At 50.9% G+C, this 19,660-nt stretch overlaps 1 protein-coding gene across 5 annotated transcripts in view; it reads right to left on the bottom strand.

Moving 5' to 3' along the window:
• The window catches only part of Inpp5a (inositol polyphosphate-5-phosphatase A), a 175,737-nt gene that overhangs the window by 120,148 nt on the left and 35,929 nt on the right, over nucleotides 1–19,660 (bottom strand). For all 5 annotated transcript variants that reach the window (XM_077799228.1, XM_026410292.1, XM_026410294.2 and 2 more), the window contains exon 2: nucleotides 7,036–7,077. In XM_077799228.1, the coding sequence (XP_077655354.1) occupies nucleotides 7,036–7,077 (42 nt within the window). The remainder of the gene's footprint in view (nucleotides 1–7,035; nucleotides 7,078–19,660) is intronic.

Genomic DNA, 19,660 nt, shown 5'->3' with positions numbered 1-19,660 from the left:
CCACAAGCACAGCAAGAGAAGCCTGGGCACTTCTCACAGCTCTCAAGGAGCTGCCCATCACACAATTTGGTGAGGGCCCTCCTCATTGTGACCATTACTAGCTCACGGGGGACATGAGCGCATGAGGGGAGCCCCTCCCCACAGGGTCCAGAGCTGCAAAGGCTTCCCCAGTGCGGAAGCACCAGCCCCGCCCACCTCTACAACTAGGCCCACTCTGACTTGAACGGCATCTTCCAGAGTCCAGGTCCACAGGCCCCCCCAGGCTCCAGCAAACATTCCTGTCTCCTCTCTCCCTCCCTGGGCACGGAGGAATCACTCAGGAAAATGCTCACCAGAGCTCTCTCCAAGGGCTACCCAGAGTCCTCAGCTGGGCTGCTGGAAACTCTTGAGGACCCCTCCTCTCCTAGAGTCTTCACGTTTCACCGCCACCTGATGGTCCAAACACCCTCCTTTTTCCTCCAGTGCCCCGTCTCCCCATTCCCCCTCCCACAGCATGCAACCAATAGCCAGCTCTGAGTCCCCAGGCCCCACTGTACCACTGTGTACCACTGCAAGGTCATGTGGATCCCTCTGTAGGGCCCTCTTCCCAGGCTGGAACTAACTCCCAGGACTTCCTCCATGCCTCCCAGAACCATGCTCCTCACTCCTGCTGGCCTCCTCTCATCCATCTACAGAACCCCAGCCTATCTTCTCCCTCCTCTTACTGCTCACAGCAAGCACCACCTCGAAACCACGGCAACAGGGGCCCCTATTCTGGCTACTGCTTCGCCATGTGGTCTCAGACACATCTCTCAACCTCTCTAACCCTCAGCTTTCCAAGCTATAGAATGCAGCATAGAGGGCAGCTGCAGCAGAGCCATTCTGAGATGACCACGTAAGGGGCTGAGCAGAGCCTGGCAGTGCAAGAGAACAATACGCAGGCTGTACTGACTCCAGAAACACGCGGACACACCAGGAAGCAGAAGGAACCTAATGGCAAGGTCACCTGTTACCCTACCACCAAGCTTTCCTATGCATATGTTACACCACTGTCCTACAATATTTACGAGAATGTTCCAACTTAAGCCCTTCTCCCAAATCATTAACAGCTGGTGATCACATGACCAAGAAGCTGTACACAGTCCTCCACGCCCGACCCTCATGACACAGCTGGGCTGGGCTTCTGTGCACATCCATGGGGGTTTCTGCACTGTGTGCTGGGGACAGCAAAGACAGGCCTGAGACCCCTGATATATTCTGCCAAGCCCTTTCCAGAAGGGTGCTTCCCATCTGTAGCTCTGGGCATGCTGCAACACCACAACAGCAAGCCCTGAGCAGCCAAATGCATATACCTCTCACCCGAGAGACAGAGCAAGAGCTCAGGCACAGTGCTCAGATTGCACGAGAGAAGAACAAGTGTCTAAGACAGCAGCCACTGAGTGTCCTGTACCTGTCATCTGAAATGGACATGCTCTAAGAGCAAGATGCACACTCGATTCCAAAGGGAGCACAAAAACACGAAATACATGTCAGAATGACATGGGGAAATCCAGGGTCAAACAAAACACACTGTTAAGCCCAATCTCACCTCCGTTCACCCCTTAAACGTGCCTCTGGGAAGACGTGGAGCTGCACAGGTGCCTCACATGGCACTGCCACTGCAGCACAGAGGTTCTGGCTGAGGCTGACACCCTCCCTGGAAGGGCTCTTGTGAATGTTAACACCAGACTGTCATCTCTTCAATGTGTTCCCAGTCTGTCTTTTAGTAACATGCAGGTTTCAAGAGTGTGAAGAGAACTTGGCCAGCTGTGCTGAGTCAGATTTACTGGCCTTTTCCTATACAATTCCTTCAACTAACTGCAGCTCAGAAAAGCCTTTCCTATCCAGAAAGAGTGAGTAGCTACATTTCCTTCCTTGGCTCCCCTCCTCAAGTATGTAAATGAACAGGTGACAGGCAGGACAGGCCGTACAGTGACTGGCTTGCCCAAGTCCCATGGTGGCCAAGGCTGCAATTTATTTGCAGCAAGCCCATTCTCCTCTCAGTGACCTTCATGGGTGGCCACACTGCCAGCCATCGGGACACAGAGGCAGAGAGGGCAGGCAGCTTGCCCATGTCACACAGCGAGTAAGGGTGTGAGGACTTGAGTAGTCCCTGCAGGTTCAGAGCCTGTAATGGGCTCTCAGCTGTGCTGCCTCCTATAGGTGGGCAAGGAAGGGCCTGCGCTCAGTCTGTGTGTGCCAACAGATTTTGTTTACAAAAGAAACAAAGCACCATCAGGCAGGATCACACTGTCTTCAAGGATGCTAAGATATCGTTGGCAGGAGATCTGCTTTCAGAGTTTTCTGTTGGAGATTCATTCCTTCTTTTTCCTTTTAGGACATTAATTTCTAGAAAAGTATTCACCCACACTTGAGGCTAACTGCCTTTCTCTTTACCAAGTACACAATTAGGATTCCTAATCAGAACCACACATTATATGCACACTCAACAGTGGCAACTGAGTTACAGAGGTATCAGCATTGCGTCTCCAAATTTACAAGTGACAGTTCTCACCACCTCGGCACTCCCCACTCTCCACAGCCCCCCAGCCCCTCTGAACCTGCTTTCCACTCCTGCCCAAGGCCTCATAGACCTGAGTGTGCTACTCACCGTGAACTACCAGTACCTGGCATGGTTATAGGAACTCGTCCCAGGGCACCCCCGCCTGAGTCCCACCCTCTCTCAATATGCTCCCGTCACCCTGACCCCAGCTTCAATCTGCCTGGAACTCCTGCCTTCACACTGATATTCCTGGGAGACGCTTCCCTTACAGCTTCATTCACTCATCCATCCCACAATTACGGCCAGACTTACATTGACAGCTTGGGACGGAGAAACCAGGACACAGGAGCACTGGCTGGGGAACCCCACTTCCATAGGAGACATGGTGCTCAGCGCATTGTTCACAGGGACAGTTGCAGTCTTCAGGGCACTGTGCCCAGAACCCTCAACTTCATTGACCCCTGGGTTCACCCACACAGAAAGGCAGGCTCCAAGATCCCCTGGTGGCCAGCCAGAGTTCATCCTCTTAGTACAGGTTTGGGGCCAGCAACAGCTCTCAGCTTTAGCCTCCCTGACCCTTGGGGAGCAAGGGCTGCCACTGCCAGGTAACACAGACACTCACACGAAGACTTATCTCCTACAGTTCTGAAACTGGAAGTCCAGGCAAAGTGCCAGACCATTTGGTACGGATGAGGCCATTCCTATCTTGCAGACAGGCTTTGCACTGTGTTCTCAGGAGGCTCTTACAGGGGCACTAATCCCAGCCCAGGCCACTCTCAGATCTCCTCCACTATGCCACATGGCTCCCAAGCCCCACCCCCTGCTACCACGAGAGCAGTAAAGACTACCAACATCTGTACCCTATAGTGAGAGTGAGCTACCCAGGTGGTCTCAGGCACTGCCCTGCCTCAAGGAGCAGAGTGGGGCTGGGGATGCACCAGCTGGCTCGGCACAGCACCCTGGCCCTGAAGTATCTTCCTGCTTTCAGCACACCTCTCCTGGGAGTGGGTCCAAGAAGAGCATGACATGTCCACAGAAGGTTGAACACAATGCCCAGGCTGGGCCAGACCCAGTCCAGACCCAAGGACAGAATGCAAGAGCATTCTGCATACCATGCCACAGCAACAGAGGGGTGTAGGAGGACCTGCCAAGAGCAACACCTGGGAGCTGCCAACAGCTGGCAGGTGAACAAGGGAGGCCAGGGTTATTCTGCTGGATCCAGGCAAGGCAGATCTGCAAGGCCTGTGGGGAGCTGACTGAGAAGGGAGGAGAGGAGGTCCCTCCTTGGGGTATGCGCCACACAAGTTCCCAAAAGTGATCCCTGACAAATCTCAGTTGACTCCAACAGCAGATAGGAAGAAGATCAATTTGACCACACTGGTCTTCAACACCAGGCAAGGGAGTATAATCAAAACAGTCATACATGGACCTTTAAAAAATAAGAAAATGCTTCTTTCACTTGAGAGGTACATCGTGTTAGTTCTCCCAAAAGTAAGTAAAGCTGGGGGTTATACAGGAAGGGTTTTTACACAGGAGTGCCTGATAAATATCGTAAAAGGCTCTGTCAGCATCACAAGTTTGTTCTGAGTCAATCTGAGACTTATCTGTGTTTTTTTTTTCTGGAATAATTATTATAAGCTGCTGCTCAGAGTTTGCAATTCATCACTCCCAGCCTAGCAACTTGATTTTAATCAAGACCTGGAAAGAAGATAAACTTCAACTGAGCTGGAAAGGACCTTACCAAGCACTGCTAATCATCAGGATGGCTATCTGAACTGCTAAAAGGGGAGGACTCATTACCACCTCAACAAGTTGATATGACTAGGATGGCTATATACCAAAGGATACAAGGACAAAAATAAAAAATGCGACCAAAATATATATAAAGAAAAAGGATTTGTGAATAGAGTGGATATTGTTTACATAGAAAGACATCTCCAATTTACTAAAAATGGGGACACTGCATGGACAAGAGAGAAGGAGCTATGAAAACACACATATCTCTGACCCACCTATGGGAGGTACAGCCAGATGTAGAGAGAACGAGTTGGAAGGGGCAAGCAGAGAAAACTGAGCTGACACTTTTCTGCTTTGCTTAACTTATTCAGAAGGCTCTCAACAGACAACTGCTGAGCACACACCATGTGCAAACCATCAGAATCCTGGACACAGTCCTGAGCAAGGCAGACAGGGCCCTGCTCCTGAGAGCACAATCAGTGAGAAAGTCAACCTGTCTTCCCACCTCTCCTGCACCAGCAAGGCGGAAGGGCTCTTCTAACCCTCCAGGTCTCAGCCTCTCCAGGAAGGGGGAGAGGCACTCCAAGGGCCAGGGAATAATGATGATCATGGCACCTCCGAGATGTGCCCAGTTGTGAGGTCTGAGTGAACAAGTGGACTGAGGTGACAACTCTCAACTTCACTGTGGGCTGCTGGGTAATGCTGCACTTGCACAGACACACTGCCATGGGTACTCCAGCTCCCACACTCCCTTGTTCCCAAAGATGAGCCCTTCATCCTCAATGCAGAGGTAGGCTCTCCACTCATTCCCATCTCCCTCCCATTCTGGTGGGGCACAGGTTCCTGGCCTGACAACTTAGACACCAAGATGTGTACAAGGGCACAGCCAGCAACAGAGCAGCAGGAGAAGCCTCGTGAACCATCAGGGTCCTTGGAGCAGCACCGAGGGCGGGGAGGCTTACACCCAGAACAGACGAGTCAGTGACACACAGAATGGGCCACGAGGCTGTCGGTGTGTGTCTAAGACAGCTTCCTGCCTCCCCCCAGGCCTACTAGGAAGACTTCCAAGACCACAGCCCAGACCCTGGCCCTGCCTTGCAGGTGTCCATGCTCTCTTCTCCTCCACGCTCCACTTTCATCAGCAGACCAGGTACCACCCAGTGCCTGCTCTAGTGAAGACTAGGTGGCTGGGGGTCCTCCAGGCTCCAGGCTCCACAGGGGACCATGGGGCCCTGACCTGAGGCTGCAGAAGAGCCAAGTCCCCGCCTGAAGAGGGGCTTGTTCCCTACCACCAACAAAAGGAGGCCATATCTCCCACCCAGCTGAACACCTAGAGGACAGCATAGGGGGTCCTGGCCCCTAACCAGTACCCAGTCATGGTACAGTGGGCAGATGAAAAGACCCAGAGGATGCAGGCTCTCTCTGCAACTCAGGTGCCAACAGCCACACAGGGTCCCTCCATCCCAGATCACCACACCGACACAGCCTCCCCTTCACTGTGGCCCACTGCCTCCCACCTGCCTCTAGATTTCCGACAAAGGGGATCGTCCTGTCTCGCCCTGGACCTGATTCACAGCCAACAGACTGGCACCACCACCTGCTGGCTGGCTCCCCACTGCCCTGAGAATCCCTAGGCATCTGTGCCTCCTGTCTCACCTGAGGGCATGAATCAGCCTCCAGGGACGGCACAGGCAGAATGAGGCAGGTCAGTGCCCTCCAGAGTGACCACCCCCAACACAAGAAATCAGACAATGCCCGCGCACATCCCCCTCCACCCACGTGCCACAGAACCCAGTATCCTGCAGGAAAGGTCAAGATCTCACCTGCCCCACTGACAACAGACCCTACCTAACTAAAGAATTCCCAGCGCCCACCCTGAAACCTCCTCTGACACACACCTCCCGCTTCATATCTGAGTCTTCCTGGATCTGCCAACCTGTCCCCCATCTATAGCACCCTTTTCCTGGAACCACTGGCTGTTCACACCCGGTGTCCTGGGGCCCATTTTATCCTACACCTCTGCCTCCACAGGCCTTCTGGGTCCCACTCCATCCATTTGCACCTAAGAGAAACTGGGGAGTCAACCCACGTCCAGGTTTTACCCTGCCACAGACAGCAGACAGAAGAGCACTGTGCTCACCACATGGGGCCGACTGCTACCCTCCCTACCCTAACACCCACTTGGCTACTGGCCCTTCTCTCCCTAGGTCCTGCCTTGGGGAAGTTCTCCTGCTGCCCACCCAGGGCGAAACACAGGACCCCAGGGCTCCTTGTCATGTCCATCTCCCATCCCCTTTATTAGAATGCACACTGCTAGATGCCCCTGCTTGTCTCTTCAAAGCATCTTCAGGCATGAGATAGAACTTAAGAGCACAGGTATTCAATAACCCTTCAGCCAGTGGTCAACTGGGGGATCCACACCTCAGCTAACAGCACCACCCTGTACACCTCTGCCAGACCCACAGCTGTCCAGGCCTCTCACCACAGCCGCAGGACCCTTCTGAGAAGTGACAGTGCTCACCCCCCACTGCAAGAAGGAATCCCAGGCTGGGCGGGAGTCAAGATACGAACAGCGACCCCTGAGGAGGACCTGGGCCTGGCTGCCCAAGGAATGGTAACAGACAGGAAGCGGATCCTGCTCAGCACCGCTAGGCCAAGCCAGGGCAGCCAGGGCAGCCAGGGCAGCCCGGCATGCACTCCATGCAGACAGGCTGTAGCCCTCTAGAAAGCTCGTCGCAGAGCGCTCACTCCAAAGGAACACCCACTGCAGCTCTTACCTGGTAAAATTCACGAAGCCAGTTCTTCTGCAGGTTTTCTGGCTGTAGGTTAAGGTAAAAAAAAAAAGAAAAGAAAAGTCAGTCAGACCACAGACACTGGCCCAAAGAGCCTGCATACTTAAAAACACCTGAGGTGCTGAATGCAATGTGTCTTAACAGCAATAAGGAAAATGAAGACCATGCTCCCTGCCACAGGGGGCCCAAAGTCTGACACCCTGAGCACCCACAGCCAGACCGCAGGGGCCTGGGCTGAGCTGTCCCCTGGGTGCCCCAGAAGCCACGACCGGTGAAGCCAACAGCACCACACTGCTTCCCCACCAGGTGCATCCTCCCCTTGCCAGCTGGGGCTTCTTATGTGTGTGGTGCTAGGGATCAAGCCCAGGCCCCATGCAGGTGACACGAGTGCTCTACCACTGAGCTGCACCCAAGTGAGTTAGATATACAGATACAGATACGGATATACGATTAAGACAGGGTCTTGCTAAATTGACGAGGCTGGCCTTGAACCCTCAGTCCTCCTGCGTCAGCCTCCCCAGTGGCTAGGATTATAGGCCACCACACCCAGCTGCAAGTGTTTTTAAGTGTCCTGGGAATCAAGATGATGAAATTTAATTACCTCAATGCACAGATTATTTCATTGGTCTATATTTACACATGTAAAAATACACATATGAAAAAAATATATTTCTCCTAACTTCACTATTTTTGAATATTTTCAGATGTTTGAAAAGTTATTATATGAACATTTTATAAAGTAAAACTGAAACAAAAGTAAAAATGAAACTCTTACCTAGATATTTCAGCTAAAAGAATACCATAGAAATAAATAATTATCTAATACAATCTACCTAATACAATTTATTTCCTTGTCTTTGTTAATATGTTTTGCTTGTTGTTTGTTATAACTGTTGAATTAATCTTGAATTAATAGATAATACAAGCCTTAACCCATATGTATTTCAAGGAAAAACTTAAAACTTAAATCCAACTTTCTCCATGTAATTTCATAATTTTGCCTATTTTCTAAAGAAAATATGATTTAAAAATACACCTATGGAAAAAAAAAAGATGATGAAATTTAAGATCAACTAATGAAGGGAAGGGGCTGGTGTTGTGGCTCAGCGGTAGAGCGCTCACCCAGCACATGCGAGGCCCTGGGTTCAATCCTCAGCACCACATAAAACTAAATAAATAAAATGAAGTTACATGTCCAACTACAATTAAAAAATAAATATTAAAAAAAAATGAAGGGAAAACAACTAGCATGGACCAAGAGCCTCACAGACCTCAGAGTATGAGGGGACCTGGATGTCCACTGACCCAGAGTGCCCAGCAGGGGTCCCAGGCCCTCATACAGGAGGCACAGCCTCCCTCCCTTGACCCCAAGAGCCACAGCAAGACATCTCAAAGGACAAACTGGAGCCTGCAAGGATCTGAACAGAATGGCCAAGCAGAGGCTCAGTCACCAGCCATGGAGAAAACAAAGAACCAGGGGCTTACACATCTGCTGGGACGCTAGAATAGAGCCAGCAATGGTGCCAGGAAGCAGAGCCAGTCTACACTGCTGCAAGGAACAGACTGGTGGCCCCTTGAAATGCTAAACCCAGAGTACTATCTGGCCAGCAAGTCCACCCAGGTGTGCACTTGACAAGTGGAAACAGTCCACACAGAAACCTACACATGCATGTTGTCAGCAGCACAATCCAATGGTCAGAAGGTGGACACAACCCAAATGTTCACAGACCTAGTGGACATGCAGAGTGTGGACAATGGTGAAAGACTTCTTGGCAGGTCTGGCCCTTAGGCCTCATGCTCCTCTGAGCCCAGGCAGAGTCCTATCAACCAGAAGCCATGCTGCAGCCCCTGCCTGGACCTCTGCACCTGGCCTCCACATCAACCAAATGCTCACTCCTTCAAAGCCCTCAGCAATTAAAGGCAGGACTCACTTTTTGAAACAAATATCAACCCCTATACCAGGTCCTGATCTGGCCACGGGGAAAGCCCAGTAGTGCCTTCCCAGGGACTGCCACCAACAGAGAGCCCACCCAGGTGAGTTCTTCAAGGGCAGCCAGCAACAGGGCTCCAAGGTGAAGGGCAAAATATGTGCACTGGTCTTTTGAAACCTGAGATGCCACAGCGGGAGCGACTGGAGGTATTACTTCCATAGCAGTCTTCTCCAGAGCTGCTGTCCCAGGGGCCAATGACCCACACCAGCCCTGGTGGGGCTGGGAGTACAGGCCAGGAGCCTGGAGACTCCGGGGCAGAGGACTAAGGCCCTGCAGGGGAAGGAAGGACTGCCCACGCCTGCCAGGTGGGTCTGCGGCCCTGGCTTTCTTCCTCAGAAGGGGTCTCCCTGCTCTTGCCTTGCCCCTTCCAGTCTATGCCCCACACTGCAGCCAGGGTAATTTTTGGCAGGCACAAGCCCGCCAACCCTCCACTGCCTCCCACCCCACCTTGGCAAAAGACAAAGCTCCCCCAGCCTGCACCAGGCCTTAGCTCCTGACCCTCTCCATTCCCTCCTAGTTCTGGGGCCAGCTCTCCACTCTCTCCATGTTCTCTCCTCAGAGTCGCAGGGGGCCTGTGCTGCTCTTGGGTCCAGCAGAGGCCATCTCCTCCACCAGTCACCAAGACTTCCATCCAGCCAATCCTAAACACCCGTCGAGCAGGCGTGGGTAAGCCACCTCCTATTCCTCCCCTGCCTTTGCTAGGGGGGTCAGGGGCTCAGGAACTGGCAAAAGTAACTGGACATTCCCTCCCAGCCTCATCCCCCACAGTACACAGTAGGGATAATTCTGAGAGTCAATAAAACAATAACAACTTCTTCAACCACCACCCAGTTCTGGGGCTGGGGCAAAGATGGTGAGGGCATGGGCAAGCCAAGTAACTGCACAAGCAAGACTGGTACAGCCTCACACCTTGCCAGGAAGGGCAGCCAAGTGGGCAGGGAGTCTGCGGAGAAGGGCCCATGATGATACTCAGGATGCAGGGCAGCACAAACCATGGGAGACAAAGTCAAGACAGAGCACACACATTCCCTAGAAGGAAAGGAACCCACAGGCCTGCAGAGAAGGGGCATCCAAAAGAACCAACGAAGAGACAGGCGGCAAAGCAACCCAGGTAGAGGGTGGGGCGAGTGCTGCAGAACTCAGCAGCCGTGTCTCCAGCACTGTGCCACAGACACAGCTGAGGCCAGCCACAGGGCGGGTGAGGAGCCCGCAGAGCCAGCTGCCACAGCCTGACCGAAGCAAGTAACAGCCATCACATCAGGAAGGGGAGGCTGCCTGACAGCAGCTGTCTTTCAAAACAGGCAGGGTGTTCATGCTCATGGTCTACACTAGTTCGCAGCTCTAGATGTGTTCTCATCCTTAGAAAACCCGCAAGGATATCACATCGCTTGCTCCTATGAACAATTTTCTCAGATTCAGAAGTGCCTTCAGTTCCAACTGAGCACCTCTTCCAACAGGACTGTCTCCAACCTTCAACGCCATCGGGAAATCCGGCAACCCGCCCTCTGCACTGACCGCTGTCACACACAGATGGTGATGCTTTCTGGGTGGTGAGATTTGGGGAGAGGGGTGAATTTTTCTATAATGCTATTCTTTAAGGGAAAGAAAAAAAAAAGATCTTCAAAAAATAATTCTACTTCAGTAGGAAACCTCTAAGAGGTGAGACTGATGTCCTTAGCTCACAGGTCACACACCCTGACCATGAACACACAAACCAGCGAACACTGCACCGCTCCCAAGGACCAGCACTCCTCGCCTCAAGCGCAGATGTTAAGACGGAAGAAGAAGGTCCCTGGGCACAGGAGGGAAAGGCAGTCACTGGGGTCCTCACCAACCAGGCTACTGGTCAAACTCCATTCCTGTGGAGCTGTTTCACAGTCACTACTGCGTGTAATTCTTGTTTTACAAAGGGGGTGTTCAAGCCCACCAATAAGAAGGGGAGGTCCTATAAGCCCAACCACCTGAGGCAAAAGACACCTGGGGCCCAGCCAAAACCACACACACCATGAAACCTTGCAACGCTTGCCCAAAGGACAGCACGCTGGAAATGAACAGGAGCCAGGAGACCCACCTTGATCCAGCACACAGAAGAGGACACTGTTCTTCAAAACTGTGTCAAGATAGTGCCCCACAGCCCTCCCGTCATGCCCCCCATCCACCCCTACACGTGAGGGGGAAATGTGCAATTTCTTGAAATCCGCAACTGAAGTTACACCATCCTGCATTTGCTTCACACCCTAGACCAAAATGTGAGGATCTGAATAGTGACCACAATGTCCCACTGAGGCAGCATGGGCACATTCGCTCCCGGCACCTGTGGAGTGGCTCGAGCCGCAGGCTGCCAGCCCGAGCCATGCCACCCAGGCACGCTTAGGTCATCTCCAAGACCTGCAGGGAGAGGGGATGAGAAGCTCAGGGGCAACAAGGCAAGCACAGCAGCCATCACCTGTACCCTGGATGTATAGCAGCAAACGGAACCATGTACCAGTGTGCGCGCACGCGCGCGCACACACAAACACACACAAACACACACACACACACACACACACACTTTGCACGGGCTGGGGAGGCACTTCTGCCAAGACCAAAGGAAAAGTGCCCGTGCCAGTGCTTTCATGACAGTCTCTGCCCCCAGGCACCCTTCAGGAGCAGCTGAACACCCACCACTGTGGGGGAGACTTCCAAAGGACAAACAGCACAACAGAAGAACCAGACAGAAAGCACAGCAGAAGTATTTCACGCAGCAATGGCTGGGAATTTTCTAAAATTAATGAGCCACCAAACCACAGATCCAGGAAGCTCAGAGAGCACTGTGCAGGATAAACAGGAGCAAGTCCACACCTAGCCCAGCATGTTCACCTGCAGAGGGCCACTGACAGAAAAGTCCAGAGAGAAGCCAGAAAAGAACATTCCTTAGCTGTGGAGGAAAATGACAAGAACTATAGTCAGCTTCTAAACATGCAAGCAAGAAGGCAATGAAGCATTTCAAGTGGCAAAATAAAAAATAAAGCACCAAACCAGATTACACACACAGGGAAAGTGCCCTTCCGAAGTAAACCAGAAAGGAACGCTTCTCAGACAAATAGCAGATCCGCACACTGCAAGCAAGGGTTAGAACTTTTTCAGGGAGAAGAAAAATCAACAAGTCAAAATGCACATAAGAAAGGAGGAGGGCTGGAGCCCAATATATAGAAGTGGTGACAAGCTCTTCCATGACAGACAGGGTTCCAGGTCGGTGTGCAGGCCGAGGCAACAGGCCAGGTCCACTGGGCACACTCGTACACACAGCTCAGCCCTCCCCACGAGTGCTGGGCTCTTGTCAGGGCAAAGCGAACTCCTGTACTCCAACAGGACACCGCACATCTGACCAACACCATCCTCAGCAGGCCTTAGAAACACAGATGTCCTGGGCAGGCCTGACCCTACCAGATGACCCTTTTGGAGATGAAGATCATAGGCTGGACGTAGGCAGCCCAAGACAGATCCTGCCCTCCCCGGGCTCCAGGAAGATCACAGCCCACCCACCACTAGTTACTGTAGCCCCAGGCACCCCACAGGGACCAGCTGGGCAGAGACAAAGCCCCCCACAGAAAAAGGAGCTCAGAAACTTGCTAGTTACATAGCACAGCTTAAATATACGTGGTACATGACAAACTGGGAAGCATGCCTGACAGCATCAGCACACGAGTACATGTGATAAAATAGGGTAGACGTTCTGAACATGCTCGCCCCTGCTGAATTTTGTTTTGGGGTAACTATCATGGCAAAGATCTAATTTAAAACTTTACCGCAATATTAGCCCACAATCTTCCCACGTTGTCCCAACACTGCTCCTGGGCAGTCTGTTCCCCTTGTTCTCTCAGTTAGCCTTGTCCAATATTTGCCATTCATGTTTTCAAACAAACAACTCTGGCAATTCCCAAACCTACTGTTGTTCTTTTTTTTTTCTCTCTCTCTCTTATTTTTCATTCATTAATACTTGGATTCGTATCTATCCGTCCTACATTCCTACAGTATGGCAGAGCCATATGTTTCAGCATTTGGGTTCATTTACTTTTACACTTCCTGTTTCATAGCCAACAACTCTGGTGTATAGCACATGTGTTAGAAGTATTACAAACCACAAGTATGTACCCTTGTCCTAAAGCCACCACACTTAAGTCGCAAGAAGACCCAGATGCCTATTCTTTGCAGAACTACTTAACCTTGCACCCACAGGAGCAGGAATGAGAACAGAAGAAAATCAAAACGCCCATATTACCAAAAGAGCTATACAGATTTAATGGAATTCCTACTAAATACCCCAATGACGTTCTTCATTGAAATAGAAAAGGCAGTCATGAAATTCATTTGGAAAAATAAAAGGCCCAGAATACCCAAAGCGATCCTTAGTGAGAAAAAGCAAAGCAGCAGGCATTACAATATATGACCTTAAATTATACTACAGAGCTATAGTAACAAAAACAGCATGGACTGGCCCCAAAATAGACATGAAGACCAATGGTACAGAATAGAGGACACAAAGACAAACCCACATAAATATAGTTATTTCATACTACACAAAGGCACCATAAAAACACATTGAGAAAAGATAGCCTCTTTAAACAAATGGTGCTGAGAAAACTGAACATCTATATGTAGCAAATGAAATTAAACCCATATCTCTCACCCTGCACAAAACCCAGCTCAAAGTGGATCAAGGACCTAAGCATTAGACCAGAGACCTTGTGTCTACTAGAAGAAAAAGGAAGCTCAGATCTCCATCATGCCACCTTAGGAACCAAATTCCTCAGCAAGACTCCTGAAGCGTAAGAAGTGAGATCAAGAATCAATAAACGGAGTGGTTTCAAAATTAAAATCTTGTTCACAGCAAAGGAAGCAATCAAGAACGTCAAGAGAGCCTACGGAAAAGGAGAAAATCTTAGCCACCTGCACCTCAGGTAGACATTAATCTCCAGGGTATATAAAGAACTCAAAAAACTTCACACACACACACACACAAAAACACACACAAAAAAAAAAATACCAGTTAATAAATGGACAAAAAAACTGAAGAAGAAAAACAATTGAACAACAAATACATGAAAAAATATTCAACATCTCTAAGAGTTAGAGAAATGCAAATTAAAACTACACTGAGATTCCATCTCACTCCAGTCAATGGCAATCATTAAAAAGAGAAGTAACAATAATGTTGGCGAGGATGTGGGGAAAAAGGCTGTTGGGACTGCAAATTGGTGCAAACATGGCTGTTGGGACTGCAAATTGGTGCAAACACTCTGGAAAACAGTATGGAGATTCCTCAGAAAACTTGGAATGGAACCACCATTTGACCCAGTTATCCCACTCCTCAGTTTATACCCAAAGGACTTAAAATCAGTATATACTACAGTACCACAGCTACCTCAATGCTTACAGCAGCTAAATTCACAATAGCCAAACTATGGATCCAACCTAGATGTCCTTCAACAGATGAATGGATAAAGAAAATGTGGTGCATATATACAAAAAATAAAGAAGAATGATTTTATGGCATTTGCCAGTAAATGGACGGAATTAGAGACTATCACGCTAAGTGAAATAAGCCAATTCCCCCCCCCCAAAAAAAAACAAGGGTCAAATATTCTCTCTGATATACAGATGCTAACACAATAAGGAGTGGGGAGAAGAGAAGTTCAAGGACTAGACAAAAGAGAATGACGGGAAGGGAGGGGAACGGGAATACGAAAGACAACAGAATGAATTGGGCACAACTTTCCTATGTTCATAGGTGAATTCACAACCAGTTAACTCCACATCAGGCACAACCACAAGAATGGGAAGTTATATTCCATGTATGTATAATATGTCAAAATACACCCTGTCATGTATGACTAAAAAGAACTGGGGGGGGGCAGAACTAACCTACCTGAACACAGGTGGCAGGACAGCACATCTGAACCCCACAGAGCAGGTAATGAAACCAAAGCCAATAGTGAAGAATTCAGAGGGAAAAGCAGGTTAGAAAATCAACAGCCACCGATGAACCAACAGCAGCAGCCAGAGACATGCTGGAAAAGAAAGCCTTACTTGCAGTGGCAGCACAGAGAGAGGAATGAATTTCTTCTCATGTGAAACTTTCTAAGAGGAAAACTTCGAGCACTCCTGAAAGAGGTGAAGAGACTGAGTCTAGCGGGGAGACCCTGCTGTCCTGAGAGGCAAAGGCGACCCAGCCAGTGACCAGGCAGGCGGAGGCTGAGGTTCAGGTGGATGTCTGCACCTCAAAGTCCAAACACAACTTCTAGGAAGAGTCAGTTTTACTGCCATAAGAATTTTTGCATGGCAAAACCAAAAAGCAAGTTCCAAAATGGTTGGAAATATTTGAAGAACACTCAAAAATCAAAAAAAGAAAAAACAAATATAGAATCTGGGCAAAGATCCATCTCACAAAGGACTGCATGGCCAGGCAGCACCCACCTCCCCATACTCCACACCCACCTGTGCCACACAACACCCGCTCATGCAGACACACTTGTCACCCTGAAGCCATGGAGTGGGGCCTGTGTTTTAGATAAAGACTAAGGCCATGGGGCTGGGGTTGTTGCTCAGTGGTAGAGCGCTCGCCTCGAACGTGTGAGACCCTGGGTTCAATCCTCAGCACCACATAAAAATAAATAAACAAAATAAAGATATTGTGCCCATGTATAACTTAAAAAAATATTAAAAAAAAAAAAAGACTAAGGCCAGAGAACAAAGAAGGAATCATGAGAACAGGACAGAGGGGAAGCCCAGATTCAAACTGTGATTCTCAGGTGGGGCTCTGGAAAGGCTCTGGCCCCTTGGTGGCAGGTGGCAGTGCACTCTCCCTATAAGGTGGCACTATCCCCTAGAGCACTGGACCAGCACCCGAGCCCTCACTGCAGCACAGGGCAGCAGTCACAACCACTGCATTTCTGACAGCCACACTGCAAACTTGGAATTTCTGAGATCCTTTCCTTTCTTGGAGATGTGAACAATGCACTCTGTTGCATCCTGCTCTGTGACTCCCCACTGAGAACGATCCAGATCTGCCCCAGATGGAGATGAGCATGTCACTGCCAAGGCCTCACACACCCCCAACCCCCACCCTGCACCTGGAGGGCAGAGAGCCTCCTCTGGAGTCCAGGCCACCTCTGCCTGCTCCCCAAGACTGGAAGCCAACTGGGTCCATGAAGGAAGCACAGAAAGACCATCTCTCCCACACTCACCCTTGCCTCCAGGGCCTGGAGGCAGGAAGTGCAGATGACCTTAGGACACACAGTAACTAGAAATGTACAGTTCCACCAATCCTGCTGGCAGCAGGCACCTCCCTCGGAAGCCAACAGTCAGGACTGTGCAATTCCATCCCACCTGAGGGAAGCCCCCAGGAGGAGGGGGGAGGCACTTTGACCCCAGACTGGCCCTCTGCAGCCCCTGGCACGAGGTTGGGCTGGCAGAGCCCAGGATGGCAGGTGAGCATGTGGGTCTAGCTGACAAGAGCCTGATACCTAGTCAGGCAAGAAGGGTAATTGCTGCACTACCCACCCAGCAGGACCAACAGCCCCTGATGACACCATGCCCCAGGCATTACACCCTCCTTGCTGGCCACCTGGGACTCTCAGGTGGGGCCCAGAAGCCCCATGTTCTGGCCCCTGCCTTCTAGTGCCTTCTGCAGCCCCACCATCCCTGCCACCTCAAGGACTGATGCACCCTCACAGAGGGAAGATACCGGGAGCCACCCAAGCAGCCTGCGGGCGCACTGGGCATACACAGCTGGGCGTGTCCAGCAGCTCTCCCTCAGCAGGTCAGCACTAGCTCCTAACAGGAAGAGGTCAAGGAACAGGTCAAGGCCGGGCAGGAACCCTGGCTCAGGGCAGACCTGGGCCAAACCACAAGCCCCAGCTGTGGGAGACCACATCCTCAATGCTGGGGGCGGACCCAGGGCACAGCAGACTGCAGCAGGCTCTCTACACTCACTCTTCCCTAAAACTTTAAGCACAAGTCATTCAAAGTGAACAAGTGCCCAGGATCCCAACACCAAAGTGGCCCAGGCCTCCAGCCTCGTGCAGTGACCAGGGCGGTGCTGTGGATTCCTCAGGAAATCCTGCCCGGGACACACTTGTCCCCATGGACAACTGCTTCCTTTCACAAAGAAGGCGGTTATGTCTGTGCAGTCACGAATACACTGAAGGTAAAAATAGCCCACAGAACATGTGCCAGCCATGTCCCCACCAACAGCCTGTTGACAGGGAGCCATGGAGGGAGCCCCTGCGGCCATCCTGCGGCAAGCCTCAGAGCCGCCAACCAGAGATCCTGGCTAGGCCAGATAGCCCGGGCTAGAGGAGACCCTGATCCAGGAAGGCTGGCTCAGGTGGCCTCAATAGTCAGGGTAACCCTCTAATTTGTCAGCACAAAGCAACAGGCACTGGCTCTTCTCAACCAGCACAGCAGGGCACCGGGCACTCCCCCGGAAAACCTGTCAGCAACCTGGGCAACAGCAGAAGGCTGCTCCACCTGCATGACCCACAGAGAACTCACTGTTGGTAAAGACAGCTCTCCACTCAGTTACAGCAAAGGCCTGGCAGTGCCATGGAGACACAGGCGTCTAGAGGACAGGGCACACAGAGGCCCCTCACACATGACACGAGACAGAAGACTTATACAACCGCCATACTGAAAGCCATAAAATATTCATGGGCAAAGTTACAGACAGCCTCAATAAGTGAAGTGATCATCAATCCTGACCATGAATCAGAAGGCAGCACTGGGCAGCTGCCGACTCTCCCATACTCATGTCCAGACTCAGGCAACACAGGTCCTAACCTCAGCAGGCTCCTACAGATGCTGGGTACTAGGTTGTCCAGAGCAGTCTTCGAGACCACTCAGCACTTCACTGACCTGCAGCCTTACGTGAAGCCACGGTCATCCAGACTCGACCCGCAGAGCAGAGGGGCAAGGCAGAGTCCAGAAGAGATGCCTGTACCCCTTGACTTCCACAAAGGAGCCCCACAAACTGATTAAGAGCAAACACCTTATCAACAATGTTGACAAGATAGCTGGATGCCCATGTGAAAAAATAAGCCTCAACCACAACCTCAGGTCCCGCGTGGAAAGCAAAGCGCAGAAGGCGAAACCAGAGTTTCCACGGGGAAGCAGCCCCCATGCCTGGGGGAAGCAGAGTCTCAGGTCAGAGACGAGTCTCACCTGAAGAGTGCCGAGCACCAAGACACCAGTGCCCGATGACAAGGCCAGCATGGGAGAGGCGCGTGAGTCACTCGTGTGCTGGTGACAGGAGGAACTCGGGCCATTCCACAGTAAGGCCAATGCCACAGATGAGAACATACAGACCGGAGATGCACGCAGACACTCTGCTAGAACAGAAGGCCACACGAGTGGCCAGTAAGCACTGAAAAGATGCTCACTGACATCAATGGTCACCAAAGGCCAGCAAAATCCCAAGGAGATGCCACCCTCTAGATCGCTGGCACTGAAAAACCAAGATCGAATTATCAGTAGGATGAGGAGCGGCCAAAACCTCCATGCTGTGAAACAGAAAAGGTATAATCATACTGGGAGAGTTCTAGTAGCTTCTGGTAAGGCCACACATCTCCCCCAGGACACAGCAACTCCACGTAGAGGTAGGGTCACAGTACAGGGATGACGTGCACAGTACAGGGATGCCAGTCTTCCTTGCTCAGAAAAGCCAGAACAAACAGCCCAAGTGTGCCCCCCCCCATTAACCACAAAATCAGTCCTACAAGGGACCATGCCACTCCTGCTGGGAAAACAGGCACCAACCCTAAGGCATCAGGTGAGAGCTGGAAGCCTCACAGAGAATGCATGCCCCCGAGCCATAGGCAGCATAGGCCAAGGACCCAACAGGTAGGGAGGCTAGCATACACCCCAGGCTGAAGGGAAAGGTGGGGGCCTTTAGGGATGACAGGCTAAAGGTCGGGTGAGCAGGAACTGTACTTGCCAGAGCTCAGTAAGCATGCACTGGAGACCTGTGTGTTTCACTGTATGTAAATTTGTCAGGTGGAAAAACTGAACACACCAAGCCAGATCCATTTAATGCCATTCACAGTGAAGCATTTCAGGGGACTGTACCCACAGCTACAATTTATTTTTAAATCCATCAAAAACGAGAAAGACCATTGGACAAATAGATGTGTAAATGTGTAGCAAGGTGCCAATGATCAAATCTAGGCACAGACAGAAAAGTATCAACTGTTAAGTTCTCTCAACCTCAGTAGATGTTGAGATTTTCATATAAATTCTGGAGAAGACTTTAAGAATAGAAAATTAAAGGGCTGAAGTCAATGATCTCGTGACAAAAAGAAAGACCAGTGGTGTCCATTTTCAGAATATAGTATTCAGACTTAATTGGGATGTAAGATTCAATCGCAGCTGTTTTAACTAAAGCCCATCCCTTTCCCCGCCCCAATTTTAAAATTAGCCAGCCACATAGATGGTAACCCCGAGCTCCTCCTATCAGAGCAAGGGGCAGTGCTGCGGCAGGGATAAAGACAAGCAGACTGCCCGCCCAATCGCGCTATCGCACTTGCTGGGCTCCTCCACAGCACACCCTTCTGCAGAAGTGAAGTTTGCCTTGCTGGCTGCTT

The sequence above is a fragment of the Urocitellus parryii genome, chromosome 5, assembly GCF_045843805.1.
Source record: "Urocitellus parryii isolate mUroPar1 chromosome 5, mUroPar1.hap1, whole genome shotgun sequence".
In the NCBI taxonomy this organism is placed as follows: Eukaryota; Metazoa; Chordata; class Mammalia; order Rodentia; family Sciuridae; genus Urocitellus; species Urocitellus parryii.
The sequence above is the reverse complement of the archived record's forward strand: the minus strand, read 5'-3'. Positions and strand labels throughout refer to the sequence as shown.